This window comes from Piliocolobus tephrosceles, chromosome 15, assembly GCF_002776525.5.
Source record: "Piliocolobus tephrosceles isolate RC106 chromosome 15, ASM277652v3, whole genome shotgun sequence".
NCBI classification, from domain to species: domain Eukaryota; kingdom Metazoa; phylum Chordata; class Mammalia; order Primates; family Cercopithecidae; genus Piliocolobus; species Piliocolobus tephrosceles.
Window position 1 is genome coordinate 30671888 of NC_045448.1, and position 20857 is coordinate 30692744.

Below are 20857 nucleotides of genomic sequence, written 5' to 3' on the forward strand. Positions count from 1 at the left end.
GAAGGTAAAGGATAGCAACCTAAATCTAAATTCACATCAAGTAGGAACAGTGATTATCCCACCTAGAGGAAGAATAATGATGATACCTGTGAAGAGTATGTGCCAGGCACTTCTCTAAGCACTGTAAAGTCCACATCCCATTTGCTCTTCACAAAACCCTATGAGGGTAGGGTCTGCTGTGTCCATTTACAGCCAAGGCTCATAGTGAGCATGCCAAAGTCATAGAGCTGGTCAAAGGCAGGACTGAGAGCTGCCTGACTGCACCTTTTGTTCCCTAAGTATTCAACTTACGTAGAAGGAGAAATATTCATTATTCAATGTTCCTAGTAGGAAAGAATAGTATTTTAATACTCAAAGAAAATGGTACTGTTTGAGCCTTCATACCAGTTGGTTTTAAGTGTTTCATGCACACCCTTTTATTTTGAAGCTGAAAGGTATATTATTTATTGGTATTTTTAGTCTAAATATATCTGAATTAGTCCATTCAAGACTGTTCTTCAAAATGTACTGACTAGTGCCAATCTGTCATGCTTTATTATTAGCTATGTACTGTTACATGTCTGTGTCAAAGTGGCACAGTGAATGATTGCTGAGTTACTAAATCCAAATTTTATCTTCTTGGAGTAATTTTTCTTTTTAATTTGAAAAACAATGTACAAAATCAGCAGCCTCAGCATTTCCTTTTAACACAGATGCATCTTAGATGACAAGCTGCTTAACTCAAAACTCTAATCCATGCAGTTAGATTTGTGAATTTAGATCTGGAAAATAGAAAATATATTTTTATTTTAATTTTTTTAAAGCAGGTGTTAAAATGTAATCTTAAATAAGTTACATTCGGCCAGGCACAGTGGCTCACACCTGTAATCTCAGCACTTTGGGAGGCTGAGGCAGGCAGATCACAAGGTCAAGAGATCAAGACCATCCTGGCCAACATGGTAAAACCCCATCTCTACTAAAAACACAAAAATTAGCAGGGCGTGGTGGTGTCCACTTGTAGTCCCAACTACTCGGGAGGCTGAGGCAGAAGAATTGCTTGAACCTGGGAGACGGAGGTGGCAGTGAGCCAAGATCGCGTCACTGCACTCCAGCCTGGGGGACAGAGCGAGACTCCATCTCAAAAATAAATAAATAAATAAATAAAATAAGTTATATGTTTATATAATCTGCATATATTTGATTATGAAATAGAGAAAGAAAAATTTTAGTTGTTACGAGATCACTGGGTTAAAAAAATTGTGTTAATCTGTCATTGGACTGTATAATTGGATCCGATACATAGGCATGAACAAACCTGGATTTCTTCACTGTACTATGCATGTGGAGACTACAAAACCTCTTTCCATTCTTTTGTTTTAAACAAACATACAGATGTGTAAGGATTTGGGCTCCCTCCCATTCTCAGTGAGCTGGGACTCTTGTAATAGTCATGGGCTCAGCTTGATGTGCTTTATAAAATATTAAAATATGAAACTTTCCAATAGTCACAGTATCTGAAACAGAACAATCCCATTTTCTAAACCCCATATAGGCAGATGACAGAATAGACAGCATCTAGATTTATAATTTAAACCATCTGGCCACACGCGGTGGCTCACGCCTGTAATCCCAACACTTTGGGAGGCCTACGTGGGCCAGTCACCTAAGGTCAGGAGTTTGAGACCAGCCTGGCCAACATGGTGAAACCCTGTCTCTACTAAAAATACAAAAATTAGCTTGGCATGGTGGCGTATGCCTGTAGTCTCAGCTACTCAGGAGGCTGAGGCAGGAGAATCACTCGAACCCAGGAGTGGAGGTTGCAGTGAGCTGGGGACAAGAGTGAAACTCCGTCTCAAAATAAAAGGAAATAATAATTTAAAGCATCTAAAAAGCAATGAAATCTTTTAAAAATGGCTTTTACTGGTGGCAGCTACCTTAATTTGCCTTTTTAAAAAGTCTGTTGTTTTCATACCAAAAGATTTAAAGGCAGTATAAATCCTTTGTAACTGCAGGAACATTTTTTTCTTACATATTACAGTATTTTAGCCCAATTATAAATGCTAAATGAAAGAGGCACATCTCAACTTTTGACTATCCGTTTCATTATTGTCACTTTCATATGAACCAAGCCCCAAGGCCATGCTACCCTCTTTTACCTGTTCCCTATACGGGGAAGCTCAGTTGTCTGTTGGTACTGGCTCCCTGTGCCAGAGGCCATGGTGCCAGAAGGTCGTGATAGGATATGAGAAATCAGTTCTTCTTCTACAGAATTTGGCTCTTCTAGTCAAGAAGTACAGAGTTACATGTGGCTTTGTGGCTTTTGTGTTTGGAGACATTTACTTAATATAAAGTTTAAAATTATCAAGACAGGCCAGACGTGGTGGCTCACATCTGTAATCCTAGGACTTTGGGAGAATGAAGTGGGAGGATCACTTGAGTTCAAGACCACTCTGAGTGACATAGCAAGACCCCTGTCGCTATATACATACACGAATATATATATATTATATCTATATTATATATATTATATATATATTATATTATATATTATATATATTATATATTATATATATTATATTATATATATTATATATATATTATATATATAATAAAAGTGTCAAGATAGTCAACTCTCTCTCCATGTATAAAAGCCATTCTCCATTTCCTCCTCTCTTGCTTTTGGAGTTAACACATTTTCAAGTCTCTATGATGCTTAAGGAAAGCCTAGGCTGCCAGCACTGCTCAGATAAATGAGTGTCAAGGTATAAGCTGTCTTCCTTCTCTCCACACCTAGTTCCCTTAATCACTTTGTCTTTTTTAGTTTCTAACATTACAGCGTTACTCTTTACTTGCTTATAATATAGATGGCATTTTAATTAAATTATAATATCATTCCAAACTTCTAGATTTTAAAAAAGCAATTTTTAAAAACTTTTGGAATGTTACCTTTTTGTAAAGTGAACCCTTTTCCCCCCTTCACAAGATTGTTATAATTCTTTCAGAACCAAGACTTTGTAGAACCCAAGTTGAAAAAAAAACATACCGTGGAACAAGTCATAGAAATTGTAGTAGGTGCTACCATCCAAGAACTTACTATGTGGCAAGTATTGTCCAAAGAGCTCACCATACATTAGCTCACCAAATTGTCAACACAACTCAATGGAGAGAGCATTATAATTATCTTCTATATTTCTAGATGAGAAGATAGCAGACCATACAGATATTGGTCAATTACTCATTTCTAGAGCCTTTTTAGTGGAGGGCACTGTCTAGTTACTAAGTCTAAAAATGCAAAGACATGGTCCTTGCCCTTAATGTACTTGAGCATCTAGTAAGGGCACAGGATGGCAACCAGGTACCCAAATGAGGTTATCAGTGCATGTGCTTTAAGCATTCACAGGAGGCAAGGCCACTTTGGGCCACTTGTACTTGAACAAGCTCCTTCTTAGAACCCTTGGCATTTGAACTAGACATTGAAGGGATTTGAGATGAAATACTTCAGGAAAAAAGGCTGAATATTTGAGGCAGAGGGAATATTTTTGGCAATTTTATGAAATAGTCGTTAGAATATTTGTGTTGAGTAGAAAAGTTAAATTAGGAGGTCTCTAACTGGCATTCTCAGGGCCCAGGCGAATAGTGCTGTTGACAGTGGTATGGAAACAGTATTGAAATGTAATTTCCCCCTACATACTATGTTGGTATCAGTGGACTCTAGGAGCTAAAGTTAGAGGAAAAGAGTACAGCCTAGTAAACAACCTTTATCGAGAATTTGCTATTTAAGCCTCACAACAACCTTCTTAGGTAATCTATAGATATAGGAACTAAGTAAGCCATAGAGAGATTAAGTAACTCAGCAAGAGGCAGAGCCAGGATCCCAGGCAGTCTGTGTCCACAGCCCTCCATACTCGGTGCCGCCATGAATCTAAAATCTTTCATCAAGGAAAATTTCTCAGTGGTGCCATCAAACTTGCCATCTCAAAACTTGCCATTTCTATACTGAACATTATAATCCCACAGACAACATGTAGTACACACACACACACACACACACACCTTTACTGTAGATCGTCAAGAAGAAGGAAGAAAGAAAGGGGCATTCTTCTCACCATTTTAATACCTATTTGTAAAAACACATGACTGTATTTGATCCGTAAGCATTAGGAACCACCTGTATGAGAAAGGCTGGGCCACATGAATGAGCTGTTCCTAAGATTTTAAGATTGACTGTGACAGTCGTGTAGAATGACTGAGTGGAAAGGTAGATGGAGCTACATGGGGAAAGGAGATTGGTCAAGGCTATTGTGAAAGGTGATATTGATGAAGACCTATAATCCTGATTGAGGAGATAAGTATTTGGGCAGAAGGTAGAAGCAGAAGTATTGATTCCAGAGGAGTTTTGAAAGTAAGTGAAATGTGAACATAGTTCTGAATCTGGCTAATCAGCATGACAAGTTACAGGAGGCAGAGACATCTTATTTACCTCCATGTGAGAGAAAGAAAAGGGTGAGTGGCATTGAGGTAAGGCAACTAAAACAGCGATTATGGTCGCGGTTGATGGGCAGAAATGAATGGCCTCTGAGGTATGCAGATAGAGAGTGCTCTAAAATATTAAACTAGCTTGTACTGTCTAGTCAAGGAAAAGCTTCATCTCTCATGAAGTAATACAGATGAAAGATTGCTTGGTTTTTTAATGCAAGTGAGTTAACAGGTGAGACATATTAACATCTTATGGAATGTATCATAGTCTATCAGCGATGGAATAGGGTCTTTTTTGGATGCTTGATCGGACAGCCCACCTTTCAGCATGTAAATTCCCACTGTAGCATACAAGGCAAGTGGTCAGCCAGCCCTTTCTCAAATGGTAAATAAATCACCTCTTGATAGCTAAGTCACAAAGCTTTTCCCATGGGCTTCTGACTGCTGGCCCAGTTCTTTTTTTTTTTTTGAGACGGAGTTTCACTCTTGTTGCCCAGGCTGGAGCGCAGTGGCATGATCTTAACTCACTGCAACCTCTGCCTCCCAGGTTTAAGCAGTTCTCCTGCCTCACCCTCCCAAGTAGCTGGGATTACAGGCATGCGCCATCATGCCCAGCTAATTTTTGTGTTTTTAGTAGAGCTGGGGTTTCACCATGTTGGTTAGGCTGGTCTCAAACTCCTGACCTCAGGTGATCCACCCACCTTGGCCTCCCAAAGTGCTGGGATTATAGGTGTGAGTCACCGTACCCAGCCCCCAGTTCTCTTTGGAGCCAAGCAGGTCTGGCCTAGTCTGTCTTCAAATACAGCTCCACTGAAGCTTTCTTCAATGAGCCTTTCATTTGCACTTCCTCTACCCCCTACGAACAATATACAGCACTCCTGAAGGGCTCTCCTTTCAACTTTGAATCTAAGCCTGTTGATGTAGGCATTTTCATTTATAAAGTAGCTCTCATTGAGTGCTGATTATTTTATAATTCAGTTATGAAACCAAATTGAAGCCTGGTTCTTACCCTAAAGTAAATCACAGAGTAATGAAGACTGAGAAACATTTGCAGAAAACTTGAAGAATCATTTTTTAAAAAGCGAATATAACCTAACCCGTTCAGTGGAAAGGGTAAATATGGGGCAATTGCTTCATATCTTTATTACTGTTATTGAGGTAAAATGTAAAACGTGAAATGTGCATGTCTTAAATGTACAATCTGATTATTCTGACATAGGTAAGCATCATGTAATCCACACCTGAATCTAGAGTGTGTCACCCAGAAAATTTCCTTATGTTCCCTTCTCATTGTTTCCCACCGACTGTTCTGATTTCTATCAGCACAGATTAGTTTTGTCTGCATCATATGGTTCTGTAAGTAATCAAAGTCCTCATCAAAAGTTTCTTACTGAAGGTAACATGGTTCAGAAGAAAGTAACATTTAGAGACTCCACACCAACAAGCCATGTGCCCTTGGGCAAAATACCAAACTTCTCGGCCTCATATAAAGAATTGGATTAAGTGATCTTCAAGGTCCCTTACAGGTCCAAACTCCACCTACATTTCTAATCTCTATGGCCCCACCATCTACTCAGTACCCTGAGCCAGAAACAAACCTAGATTCACTCCTCCCTGCTCCTCCTCCCCATTCTCCCACATCCAGTTGACCACTGTACAGTATCACATCAGTTCTTCCTTGTAACTTTTTTGGACATGTCTTTTTTGGCCTCTACCTCCTCTTCATTTCTTGCCTGTTGTACTGTAACAGCCATCAGACTACTCTCTCTCTTTTACCTCTGGTCCTCTCTAAACCATTCTGGTCACTGCCCCCAGAGAGTAATCTTTGCTAAAATTAAACATATGGGTCCCTTCTGTCTGAAATCCTTAAGTAGTTCTCCACCATTTAAGATGCTTCTCTGCTACCTACAGAATTGAGTTTAAATTCTGAAGAATGATAACATGAGGGCCTGGAACACATGGCTGCTGCCTACTTTTAGTGTTCCCATCCCCACTGTGCTTTTCTGCCGAAACATTTGCTCTGCCACTACCCCACCTCATTCCTCTCCTTTACTAACCCCTTATGTGTTCCCATAAGGTCTGTTTAGGCCTTTATGCATGCCTGCTTCCCCAGTTATGTTGAGAACATCTTGAGTGAGGTTTAGGACCATGTCTTACTTGACTGTCTATCTCCAGCATCTAGCAATCTGGCCTGTGACTGCTGAAAACACATAAGTGAAAACACTTAACCCCTTAAGTTAAATTCAAGATGACAGGATACAGGATCAGGATCTTACTTGGAGTTCAAGTTTGTTTATCTATTTATTCTTAAAGACTGAGTCTCACTATATTACCCAGGCTGAACTCCTGGGCAATAGGGATTCTCCCACCTCAGCCTCCCGAGTACCTGGGCTACAGGTGTGTGCTCCTGTGGCTCAAGTTGATGTTTTTAAAAATAAAAAAGTATATGGAACTTTTCACATGTTTCTCACTACCTAAGTCTGATTTTAAGTTTTTCTTTTCAGTAGCTATCATGGTAACATTGGGTTAAAGGTGAGAAAGTCTACTTTTATTTGGAGAGATAGGTATATTAATAGGAGGTATCAAAACTGAATTCTGTTGGTGTTTAAGGAGCTAGCCCTGTAATGTTTAATTCTCATCTCAAATTTGAGTTAATGTGCTTAATGGTTTTAGAATGGCAGATTACTGTTTCTGCAAATGAAGATATTTTCTTTCTAAAGATTGTTGTGGTAATTAGCAAGCAGGCAATAAAACTAAAGATGACTGGTAAATATTGACCTGGTGTCCAGGAACACCAGTATCTCTAACCTTTGTTTGTTCATTGTGGTTCACACTGTTCTGATTTTTCGGTTTCTGGTGCTGCCCTGCAGTGTGAATCAGCGTTATCACCCAAATTGAGCACTGCTTAATCTATGTTTTTATCTTTTCAAAACCTAGGTAAGAACCTTGATGCTATACATGATATCACTGTGGCGTATCCTCACAACATTCCTCAATCAGAGAAGCACCTCCTCCAAGGAGACTTTCCCAGGGAAATCCACTTTCACGTCCACCGGTATCCAATAGACACCCTCCCCACATCCAAGGAGGACCTTCAACTCTGGTGCCACAAACGGTGGGAAGAGAAAGAAGAGAGGCTGCGTTCCTTCTATCAAGGGGAGAAGAATTTTTATTTTACTGGACAGAGTGTCATTCCACCTTGCAAGTCTGAACTCAGGGTCTTTGTGGTCAAATTGCTCTCTATACTATATTGGACCCTGTTCAGCCCTGCAATGTGCCTACTCATATATTTGTACGGTCTTGTTCGGTGGTATTTTATAATCACCATTGTAATCTTTGTGCTGCAAGAGAGAATATTTGGTGGACTGGAGATCATAGAACTTGCATGTTACCGACTTTTACACAAACAGCCACATTTAAATTCAAAGAAAAATGAGTAAGATTATAAGGTTTACCATGTAAAAACCTAGGGCATATTTTGGAAATGTTCTAAACCTTTGTAAGCTCAGATGCATTTTTGCATGACTATGTCGAATATTTCTTACTGCCATCATTATTTGTTAAAGATATTTTGCACTTAGTTTTGTGGGAAAAATATTGCTACAATTTTTTTTTTTAATCTCTGAATGTAATTTCAATACCATGTACATAGCAGGGAGTGATCGGGGTGAAATAACTTGGGCCAGAATATTATTAAACAATCATCAGGCTTTTAGCAGACAAGGAACACACACATTTTTCTTAAAGGCCCAATCCTAACAGACTCCCATACCAGAGGCAGATCTGGAATTCGTCAACAGTGGCCCAGATCACATGCTGTTACTGGACTGCCCAGGTCACCTCACTGAGGTGAGCGCTGTTCCTCCAGGTACTAAGGCAGGTGGTGCCCAGGCTCCCTCCCTTGGCACACTTCTTCCTGCGCCAAACCCATCTCATCCTTAAGATCAGAAAACGGAACAACCCCCTTGTCATGAAACTGATCACGCATTTTGACAGGAAGCCCTTCATTATTCATAACATCGTGTGCTGACCAAGACATCCGAAAACCACCTGTGCCCTTTTCTCTCATGGAAGATAAAACCTGGACTCAGGGAGCAACCACAGGCTCTCCACTTTGAAACTTTAGTTTGAATTTTAAAAGATAGGAAGTAATACAGTTTAAGTTCCTTTCTCACACTCAGTATTGCATGGTTAGTGCTGGTTTCCTTACATTTTGGCAGGTGTAGCTTTTTTTGTTAAAAATGGTATACATGAAGTCACATACTTTTTTAAAGGAACACTTAGAACATTCTGTTATTCCAGTCAGAAACCGTCTTTTGAAATATTTCTTTACAACCTACCAAAAAAGGAAAGTTATTTTTTCTACATTTGTGTGGGTATCTAACATCTACCATTAAAACAACAAATGGCTTGCAGACAGGGCGGTAATGGTTTATCCTAAATTATTCAACCCCTTGTAGCCTTGACAAATTTTACCTTAAAACCAAAATGAAAACACAAAAATTAATCCTTTATAATGATAGCAAGTGACCTTTCTTTTTAGTTTTAGCCTTCCTTTTTCAATAGTAATATTTAAACCCCCTTTTGACCAGTTGTTTGCCCAAATGTTCTTGTCATTTGGAGTCAGTGAAAAATCCAACATACCAAGTACCAGTCTCCTTCTGAGGCAAAAAAGAAAAGTGTTATTGTCATTTTCACTTTGTTGGAGCTGCACACTTTTTTTTTTTTTTTTTTTTTTGGTCATGTAAGAGGGATGCTGGTCAGAGCTGCAGAAAATATGAGGCAATTAAAAGTCTTTAGCTGTTAGCAAACCTGTCAGTTTTACTTCTGCACTGAACCAGCCTCAGAAGCTACTGTTTTATATACTCTTTGGGCATGAATGCCTTCTCTTTAATTACATCTCATTTTTGCTTGACAGTGACCTACCCAATAATTGCATCATGCATTGCCATGAAAGGTAAACACATTGTGAACTGAACTTACCAAGCAGATTCTGTGAGAAAGCACTGGTCGAGGCTGAACACTGTTGCACACATCATTTTTATTGGAAGAGTATTAACTGGTGCCTCTTCTGAAACACACCGTTATTCTGCAGCTCCCGCAAAGCTGTTTCTGATCCTGCTGGGAGCAGCTAGTTATTACGCACAACTGCTCCAGACCCAGCTCTTTAACTTCATGGTTTTATGGCTTATTTTCTTTCTTTTTTTTTTTTTTAAAGCACCTTTTTTGGTTGTTTCCCCTTAATAAAAGAGGTTTCTAATTCATGTTTCTCTAAGATTTCCTTTAGTTGTATTTAGGAACACAAATAGTTTTATAATCAGGATTGCATTTGTGCTGGGTAAGAGGAGAGCTGTGCTTTCTACCCCAAAGTTGCTGGTAATGCAGCCCATCTGCCCTTCCTACAAACTCAAGAGGCTCATTGTTCAAGGTGTAACAACATTTCATTGCATGCCCTCTAATGCTTTGAAACCTTTAGAAGGGAAGATGTCATTTTTTACAATTTTGTTCCTTTTCATCATAGAAAACATGTTTAAGATAAAATACAAACTTTACCTACCCCAAATTCATAAAATACATTTAGTGCTGTATAGCACTAAAACTTAGGGATATAGACACTATACTTGCTTTTTAAGAATTAGAGATAGTAACTCCAAAAATAATTATCCTTTTTTCTTTTTTCTTTATTTGCAATAAGGCTCTTGAAAATTGTCATTATTTGTGTTTTCCTATACATTCATCTGTGTGAAAGTCTTTTTCTTCTTTGATTTAAAAAAATTAAAGAAATATACAGTTAATGGTTTAGAACTTAGAACTACTTAGAATTTATACTAAAGTGTCAGGAAGAAATTAATTTAGCTTCAATAATTGTGACTGGCCTCAGGAATTCTCCCTTCCACACCTGCCCACCTCACCACACCAGAGCCAGAGCAGCTGCTTGTCTGCAGCAGGACAAGTTTCTGCGTACGCACTTTCAGTTCTTTCATGGTAAGCTCAATGGACTTTGAATTGTTTACAGTGCTATATGTCCAATTGTTAAATGTACCATTCTGAACGGTGTTAAAGCAAGTGTGGTTTATTTATGACGTGAACCATGCTACTTAAAATATGAACTCACAAGGAAGGGCACTCATTAGGTAACAAGTTCTTATACCAAACTTCCTTGATGAAATAAGCCAAAATAATCCTAAAATTCATTAGAAGAACTTGATAAAAGATGCAAATAAATGTTAAAAAGAGCCCGTAATTTTAGTACTCCTATAAAATCCTTGTTTGTTAATGCTATTAAAACTCAGATTCAAGGGAAATAACAGCTTCCGCTTGAGTCACTTTGAAATTACTTAATTCAACAGCACCATGTTAGAAATCATATATTGGCAGCCAAGACTCCGAACTCTGCAGAAACATTTGTTTCACCCAGACGTCAAACTCTAGCCCTGACTATGATGCCCTGTGTGCATTTACAATAAAGACTCCAACGGAGGGAGCCTGTTGGTGTTAAATTGTTTACATTTCTTTATACAAATAATGTGCTTTCAGTGCCTTAGTTACAGCTCCCTTTCTTTTTCTTGTTCCAAGGATTCTGTAGTATGTAGTCTGTTTCTTAAGTAAAGTCTCTCTTTGCTACTGAAAGGGAAATGGTCTCTAAACACTGGTCACTGTAGCAGGTAAACACTACTCTAATGTGGAGAAGTGAGCTTCATGCTGAGGTAGTGGTTGCCTTAGAGCTGTTATTTATGCTGTAGAAAACGAAAATGGTTTTGCTACCTGATAAGCTTCAGATTAGTTATAGCCCTAAAGTTATCCTGTACCTACATTAAATTTTCATTTCAGAAGAGGATCTTGGTTTTGGTAATTCATTTTTTTTTTAAGATCATTATGTGCGAAACACCAAGTTTTAAAAATAACTCACAGAATGGCCTTAGTTGTCAATGTCTGACGGTGTATTTGTGAGTTGTGGTATCTGTAATCCACATCCCAGAATAAAGGAGTGAATTAAATAGTTTGCACACGTGTTACATTCTGTTTTTGCAGGAACGACAAGTAACTGCAGGTGAAGGTGCTACTTTTTTTCCCCGCAATGCCTTGCATTGCAGTGTCTAGTGTTAAGGAAAAAGCTGGCCAGATGGGTCTCTTTTTTCCACAGATGTCAAGAAAAGTGGCCTAATCAAGAAAATAATGTACTACTTCCATAACTGAAAAAATCCAGGCACCACAATTCAATTCAGGACTCAACGAATGTCATCAGAACTTGCTTTCCTCCATCTCTTAGCACAGCCTTGCTATTGAGAACAATTTGGTTGTTCCACAAATGTGGGATCTTACATAAATATCAGCATCACCAACTCTTAGCTAAGATAAATGGGACTCTGTGCCCCGGTCCCTGACCTCACGTTGGGGAGTATATAACTATGAAAGCAAATCTTGGACCCAAATCTGACAAATGTATAAACATGTGTTTAGCAAACAAACACATGAGAATCATGGAGTCTCTTGTAATGGGGCCTTCTGCAATGCCCCACTCTGTCTTCTCAAGTGAGCACCTTGTGTGATAGATTGATGAGGAGGGGAGTCTACAACGTTATTCCCTGGGAAAGGGAAATGTAGGACCAGAAGAGCACAGGCCCGGCCCCAAGAGCACCAGTGCTTGTGGGACTCCTGTCCTCTGTTTAAGCAAAAGGAAGAGGAGGGCTTTGTTTCTCACCACCTACTTACCTCCAGCATTATTCTTTTCACTGATAAATTATGTAAAAGGCTTAAGCAACCCTCTCTGGAGGGTGGATTTCTAGTGAGGGCTTCAAATTCTGGCTAGTACGTCCTGGAATGGACATAAGATACTAATCCACACATACAGTGCACTCTTCATACTCAAATATTTTTAAACTAAGTTACTAAAGAGACAACTTGTGTTGTCCTTGGGTTGATCTGCAGGACCCATGTGGGGTGGCATGATGCCTGCAGCCACTTCAGCCCTGCATCCTCTCAGGTTCAAGTCCAGTGGGAAAGAACAAGAGAGACTGCTGCCTGTGTGGCTCAACAACAACCCCGTATTGGGTTTCAGTGCCCATTCCTGAACCAGTCAATTGCCCAGATCCATGATGTGTATTACAGCCCTGGGTCACTTGCGGAGCCTGTTGAGTAACCTGGACTGCATGGATGGGGGAGGGATGAATTTTAAGACAAAAATTAAACACTTGTTATCAAGAACAGGATGAACTGACACTGGATGGCCAAATGACCACAAATGTCCACCACAACTATCAAACTTCCCAACCTCCCAGTGGAGGGAGCTGGAGCAAATGAATGTGATTTCCTATGCAGTGAGAGACATCAAGAGGCTGGGCAGCCTTGTCCATCCACACAAGGGGATATCTGGGAACCTAAGGGTTCTCCGTAGCTGTGTCTGGACAGTCTCATCAACACTTGGTCCGTCTGAATTATTCAGTCATTGCCTCCACACAGATCAGTATTGAGAGCATTTCCTTATGGGAAGTTTCTTGAAGTGTAAATACTACCGCTCTAACGTCTCTCCCTGTTGGCAGAGGCAGTTCACGTTCTCCCAATGCTGCAGGTTCAGAATCTTGCAGTGTCCCTCCTTCCTTGACACTCAAGCTGTCACTACCAGCCATGTCTTCCTCTTCAGGGCCGTCCTTACTTCTGTTCTGCACACCACAACTCTTGCATCAGACCTGGGCAGGTCTGGCAACATCCCATCAGTTTCCTGCTCCCACATTCTCCCCACGCCAGTCTTGGTGCACTAGACTTGTTCCTTGATCATACTGCGACACCAGTTGTATCATGGAGTTTCCCTTCTTGTAAATCAGTGCTTCCTTCCAACTGCTGGACAGTCTAGACTCCTCTGCCTCCCCCTGGGTCCTCTAGCCCAGCCTTAACCTTGTTCCCAGGCATTTTCTCCTGTGCAAACCTTTTCATACCAGCGCAACTGGTTGCCCAAACCTCCTCATGTCCCCTCTCCCTTTCTCAACTTTGCACATAGTTCTCATTTGTGAAAGGTGCTTTCTTAACCAGCCCAAGTCTAGTTGAATCCCGCTTTTTCTCTGAAGCTTATCCTGATCAATCTAGCTTGAAATGTCCTCCTATCATGGGTGATATTTCTCTGCAGCTCTCGCTTGACTGTATTACAAGTTGTCTTACGTTACAGTTATTTTTCAGTCTTATCACCTCCGTTGGATTATAAGCCTCTGGAAAGCCTAGATAAGGGTATCTAATATTTCTCTTACCCCAAAGGGTGTTCAACTTAGCCATTCTTTTTGCACAATACATTCTTAATGATAATTGCTTGAAGTTATTCATAAAACATCCTGTTCTAAATGAAAGCTGGGTGGAGAAGTTTACAAATTTAAAATTTAAAAATAATAATAATTGAAGGTCAGGTGCGGTGGCTCACGCCTGTGATCCCAGCACTTTGGGAGGCTGAGGCAGTCGGATCACCTGAGATCAGGAGTTTGAGACCAGCCTAGCCAATATGGTGAAACCCTGTCTCTATTAAAAATACAGAAATTAGCTGGGCGTGGTGGCGGGCACCTGTAACCCCAGCTACTCAGGAGGCCGGGGCAGGAGAATTGCTTGAATCCAGGAGACAGAGGTTTCAGTGAGCTGAGATCACACCACTGAACTCCAGCCTGGGCAAGACTCTGTCTTAATAATAATAATAATAATAATAATAATAATAGAAGTGCAAGCCCATCTACTTCTGGAAAATAGAGTTTTTGATAAGAATAAAATTATTTTGATATGATTCACCAAAATATTAGTATATGAACTGTTAGAGAAGTGGGCTCAACGTGTGCCCTCAAGAAGCCTAGGTCAGGTGATTTCACCATGCCCTCTTCTACACTTGAGCAGAGAAGAACTCGCCAAGGTCTAACATAATTGTTACACATTTACCCTTGTCCCACAATGCTGCTTCTAAGAACATATTCCAACAATACACTGGCCAAAACAAAGATAATTGTAAGGTGCATAAACAAAAGTCCATAGCCCTCTCCATAAGAATACTGGAAACAACCTAAATGTCTGTGGTGGGGAACTGATTGAATAGTCCATGGTACAATTATACTGGTTACCATCTTATCTGTTCCCATCTTCATAGCAGCATTACTCACAAGCACCAAAAGGAGGAAGCAACACAAACATCCATTGGTGGATGAATGGATAAACACAATGTGTTGTGCAGATAGACGCATACACACAGACACTGGAATATTACTCAACCCTTAAAAAGAGGGAACTATTATTTGTGACGGGGATGAATCTGGAGGATATTATACTAAGTGAAATAAGTCAATCACCAAAAAAATAAGACAATACCTACTTTGGGGTATATTTGTTAAGAGTAAAAATGGAAGCTCATCTTCCTAGTAGTCTGGTAAGTGCTACATAAGCTTAAGGGTTTTGTTACTTACGGTAAGTAGTTTCGAGTCTACTTCTGAAGCAATTGGTGTAGGGCTCCAACTAGACAATGCAGGCAGCAGGTCAGCCAGTCCTGGGCAGTCGTCGTGCCGGCTGAGTGGCTGGTGTGTGGGAAGACCATCCCACCATAGCCGTCTGCCTGGGGGAGCTTGTGGGGATTCAGGAACCTTCAGGAACCTTCTGGGGGAGTGTAGGAGGGGGATTGCCACCCCTCATCCAGTCCTGGGTCTTCCAGCCAAAGTGTCAGTCCCTTAGCAGAGCCAGGAAGAGTTCCAGATAAACATTCACCAAATCCAGTCAGCTCTTCTCCCACCATAGCGTCTCCCCAAAGGCCTCCCTCTGTAAGCTCTCCCCAAAAGCTCCCTTGACATGACCTCTCAAGCATCCCCGCTTGTGGGGAGTGAGCAGGGAACAGACAGGGCTCTCTCCAGCCTGGCGCCAGGCTCTATCTCCTCCCTCCCAGGCCAGGACTCTTAAACCAGGTGCATTAGAATCACCTGCAGAACCTTAATACCTGCATCCAGACCCCACCCTCAGGACCCTGACTTCATTGGTCAGGTGTGCAGCCTGAACCTCCAGAGCCGTAAAAGCTCCCAGGTGATTCTCATGAGCAGCCAGGGTGCCCGCCCTTCTAAGACCTCAGACTTAGGGCTTCCCCTCTCTAGGTCTCTGGTCCCTCATTTGCAAAATAAGCATTTGGTCGTAAGTGTTCTGGAAGCCGAGGTAATTTATAAGTTGATGGCATTCAGTAAATATTAACTATTTACTGGATGTGGGTCCCTGGCTTAGGACTAGGGACGGTGCAAAGATAAATAAGCTTTATTTGGCTGGGCGCAGTGGCTCACACCTGTAATCCCAGCATTTTGGGATGCCGAGGTGGGCAGATCATTTGAGGTCAGGAGTTCAAGGCCAGTATGGCGAAACCCCGCCTCTACTAAAAATACAAAAATTAGCCGCATAGGGGCATGTGCCTGCAGTGCCCCCATGGGAGGAGGAGGAGGCAGGAAAATCACTTGAACCCAGGAGGCAGAGGTTGCAGTAGCCAAGATCACGCCACCGTACCCCAGCCTGGGTGAAAGAGCAAGACTCTGTCTCAAAAAAGAAATAAATAAGCTTTATTCTTTGCCCTATGCACACGTGTGTATGTGTACACACACCCTTTTCCTTCCAAAAAAAAAAAAACCCAGTGTTTATGAAGCATTAGCTTCCAAATGTGAAGCCAACCAGACAGAAGTGAAGAGGGCAAATAAACGAGAGGGAATCCTGTGCGAAGGTGCAGCCGTGTATCTGGTACAAAAATGTGGGTGCAGGCAGGCCTGAAGGCTTCCCAGACATCTGGTGAGCCCAGGGCACCGACCCTGTTACCACCTTGTCCATTGCCCAGGGGCTAAGTAGGTGTTGTGGACAGTAGCTGGCAGTGCAATCTCCAGAAACCATTATGAAATGACAAATGACCACAGCCTGCTCCCTGTAACCCTTTATATCCACCTTGCTGACAATGGGAATTTTCTATCCCATGGGCTGGCTGGAGAAAGGGCCCTTCTCTTCAACTCTTCATCCTGTAAGATTGAAACTCCATCTAAGAAATAACCCCTTATGGCCAGCACCTGCCAGGGAAGGGAGCGGCAGACTTGGTTCCTCAGGGTTGGTTCCTTCAGCAGCAGGGAGTGGGCCAAGGAAGCGGGTGGACTGCTCAGGGGATGCGAGTGCACAGTGACAAATGTGAGGCTGGGCCTTCAGCCAGGCGACAGCAGGCACGGGCTTTGAGGAAGCATGAGATCATTCCAAGAAGGAGAAGGGTGTGCAGAGCCAAGAAGATGTCCCCCGCCTGCCTCTTCCGGTGGAGATGACTTCACTCATCCTGAGGCTATGATGGCTGGAGAGCCAGCTGCCTTGATGAGCCAGCCCGGGGTTCTGCTCAGGAGAGCCACTGAGGATGAGAAGTCAGCCATGGGTCCTTCTAGGGAAGTTGTTGGGGGGAATAGTGGCTGGAGACAGGGTCAGTTTCATGGGTGTGCAACTGGTGCATTTGCATAGGGCCCTGCCCTCAAAAGGGGCCCACACTTGGTTTAATGCTCTGCTGTCGCTGTCTTGAAGTTCTCAATAGTTTTTGAACAAAGGACCTCCCATTTTGTTTTTGCAGCAAGTCTTGCAAATTATGCAGCTGGTCCTTGCTGGTGGCTATAGTAGGCTGAGGAAAGTCTGATTTAGAATCATGGTACTCAACCCTGGCTGCTCATGGAAATCACCCAGGACACTTTTCAAAACTATAGGCAGCCAGCCTTCCCACCCAACCCCAGAATGAAGACAGGCACCCTCCCTGGTGATTCTCACGCACAGCCAGGCTGGAGAATGTGGATTTCGAGGAATGATGCTCCCTTGCTTGTAGCCTGTAAGCAGCCCTGGCTGAGCTGTGGCACCCGCTCCTGAAGAGGCCTCACTGTGCAGTCTGGCGTCATGGAGCCCACTGTGCTGTCCTGAAGGCCCCTCCCCTGTCTCCTGGAGACCACACAGACCCGAAGGTCAGGACTGGATCTTACTCATATTTGTACCAGTCACACAGCTGGTGCTCAAGAAACTTATTTTCCCTCTAACTTGTTTGAACTAAACAACAATATGAGCTCTGAATTTTTTCATTGCCTCCTTAAATTGTGGGGCTAAAACACCCCATGACTCACTAGCACAAACTGCTCCTACTAGCCAGAGGAGTGTGGATGCTAAAGAAGGACTTCTCATCTCCGGCTGAAATTCCTCTGCTACTCCTGAGCTCCAGCTACTACTTGAGAATTACATTTCTAGTACAGCTCCTTCAAAGCCTAATTGGCTTCTCAGATATTTCAGTTGTCCTGTTGTTTCTCAGAAACTTTAAAAAGTTTAATTTTGAAATATCTGTTTTTTTCACGCGTGTGAAGTACACTGTGTTTTGCTCATGCATTCTGTGCAGTCTTTCTGTGTTTATTTTTGCAGAAGGCATTAGAGATGAGGAGCCTGCTGTTCTCACGCAGCACACAGCCCAGGTGGAAATAGACTCCGTTAGCGCAAGGACAGGTGATGATAGATCAAGGGGTGATGGAGACTTTCCGAGATTCCAGCAGTGCCAAAGGGTTTGAAGGTGGTAGAGGGTAGGTCCTGTTGTATTATAAGTTGTTATGTCCCATTTGGTTAGAATACTCTAGAAAAGCAGAACACCATTTCTAGAATATTCTAGAAAAACGTTTGGGTCCTGAGACCTCTTTACACACTTACAAATTATTGCAGCCTCTAAAGAACTTTATGTGGATTATATCCATCAATATTTACTGTGACAAATATTCATATGTATATTACATATATTTATATATTTATGTTTATGAATATATGTGTATATGTTTAAAATAAATGTTACATGTTAAAGTAAATGATTAATTTTTATCAAAAATAACTATTTTCCAAAACAAAAATTTGGCGAGAAGTATGGCATTGTTTTACATTTTGCCCGTCTCTTCAATGTCTGGGTTACTAGAGGCTAAATTCTCATACCTGTTCCACAGTCAACCTGCTGAATATCGCATGTCATATAGCCTCTGGACAATGCCACTGTACACTTTTGAGAAAATGAGAGTGAAAAAGGCAAATAACATCTTAGTATTTCCCCTGACGCTACCCTAGCAGAGAGCAGAGAATACCGTTTTGACCTGATGGACCCCCTGAAAAGGTCTTAGGGAGGAACAACAGGTGTCCCCAGTGTAAGAACCGCTTTCTGGATGTCTGTGTCTGGCATGTGATTTGGCAGCCGGGGCTGTGAAAGACAGGGAGGAGATGGGAACAGCCAGACCTGGTGATCAGGAGACAGGGCTGTGGGCCCAGCTCCCTTCACTCCACAGCTGTAACACTGAGCACGTCCCTTCCCATCTCCCAGCTCTCTGCATCTTAGTTTCCTCATCTGTAAACTGATGACATTGAGCTGCACCAAAGGATTTCACCCAGGCTAAATAATAGAACTACCTGGAGAGCTGTGGGAATGTCCAAAAGCCAGACCTCGCTCCAGACTGATGGTATCAGGATATCGGAATGTGAAGCTGTGTGTTAGTATCCGGAAAAGCTCCCCATGTGGCACTTCGAAAGGTCACAAGTGCCAACCTAAAGGCGAACCCAGACATCAAAGCTGGAACAATTTGAGCAACAAAATAAATAATGATAGAATGAATAACCCACAGGGTACAGGAAATATTCATACGTTCATAGTAACAAAAAATTAAATACATAGTAAATGGGGAGAAGGAGCCACTCTTCCTTACAGTAGCATTCCAATTAATAAATGTTGAAAAATGATGGAGATAGCAAACCACCATTTGGCAAACACCACAGTAATAATCACTGCAGACACGAATCATCGATGGATACTGAATTGAGTAAAAATATACGAGAAATGTGATATGTGCATAGCCTTGCAGTGTCTCCCCAGGAGCTAGCATTAATTACAAAGGGAAAAATAATAACTTTATAGAGAATAAGTCTAGCAAACACCATCCTAAGTGATCAAGGCCAAAACCACCAGGCCTAAGATATATTGATGTCAGGTATTCCCTGAGAAAGACACAACATTATTCTTGCAAAAATACTTAATCCAATCCTGAGAAAACTTCAGACTACCTAAATTGAGAGACGTTTACAAATCAGCTGGCCAGCCCTCTTTGAAAGTGTCAAGGTCAAGAAAGACAGAAGCTGAGGAATTGTTGTCGACTGGGAAGACTAAGGAGACATGACAACTAAATGGAATGTGGGATCCTGAATTGGATCCTGGCGAAATGTGAATATGCTCTGTAGATAAGTTAATCATATTGCGTCAATGTTAATTTCTTGGGCTTGATAACTGTACTCTGGCTATGTAAGATGGCAGCATTTAGGGGAGCTGAGAGAAGTGTACACTCCTGCCTCAAGATTCTTTGCTCTGTAGTTCCTTCTGCTGGGGGCACTCTTTTCCCAGATATTCGCGTGGTTTGTTCATTCATTCTCTTCTTGTCTTTACTCAGATATGTTGAGGCATGAGATGCCATCAATTTTTCCACCAAGGGAGAATGTCATTAAACCAAGCTCTGTGCTCCCCATTCACTTTTCAGAAGCATCCCACAAACTTCTCATTGAGAGCGAGAAGGAAAATATCAAGCAGGGGAGGGGCCGGGCCAGTGCACCATGGTTCTTGGCCAGATGAAAAGAAAGTCAGGGGATATGAGCCATGAGAGGGGCCTGCAAATATCCAAATGGGGGTAGTGTTAGGCAGGACAAAAGGCAGCTTCTGTCCACCATACTTCTGGCCCAGGGCCCAGGGCCAGAGTCAGGCCCAGCCAGAGCTGGCCAAGAGCACCCTCCACCCTCAGCTCACCACTGGGGGCCAGATGTTTCCAGGCTCTCCCTGATCAGAGGAAAGGGCACACAGACCAATTTGTACCCCAAATTGTCCTGTTTGGGATGCACATCTGCTGTAATGATGGAAGGAGTTCAGACCCTGCCAAAGAGTTTTACAGAAAACTAAAGAAAATCGGCTGGGCATCGTGGTTCATGCCTGTAATCCCAGCACTTAGGGACACCGAGGCGGGTGAATGGTTTGGGCCTAGGAGTTCGAGACCATTCTGGGCAATATAGCAAGACCCTGTCTCTAAAAAAATATAAAAATATATTAAAAAATCCATTACCTTTTCCCGCCCATTCTTTGATTCAAATCTCACGGCATTCAGTGATGGAGAAAAGCTGGACCAAGCATATTATGTCCCTTTCTCAGATGTGGAACTTAAGACTTGCTTAAGTTTTTTCCCAAGATCACATAGTTAGGACTCAATCCCAAGTCAGCTTTTCTGGGGAGCAGCTAAGTCTCTGTACTGTTGCATATTATCCAAGACCAGTCACTGTGGCCCATGAGGCAGTGTTTGGGTTCACTGATGCTATACTTGGGCTATGGAGGTGTGTGTTTGAATCCAGCTCAGCCACTTAGGAG

General features: G+C 42.0%; 1 protein-coding gene across 9 annotated transcripts in view; it reads left to right on the forward strand.

Annotated features, from left to right (window-relative positions):
* LCLAT1 (lysocardiolipin acyltransferase 1) overlaps positions 1 to 11459 on the forward strand; it is a 236819-nt gene extending 225360 nt beyond the window's left edge. For 5 of the 9 annotated variants that reach the window (XM_023217292.2, XM_023217300.2, XM_023217299.1 and 2 more), the window contains one exon: positions 7393 to 11459. In XM_023217292.2, coding sequence (XP_023073060.1) covers positions 7393 to 7895 — 503 coding nt within the window. In that variant the 3' untranslated portion in view covers positions 7896 to 11459. The remainder of the gene's footprint in view (positions 1 to 7392) is intronic. The other 4 variants (XM_023217295.1, XM_023217294.1, XM_023217293.1 and 1 more) reach the window with 1 other exon arrangement.
* Positions 11460 to 20857: the final 9398 nt, after the last annotated feature.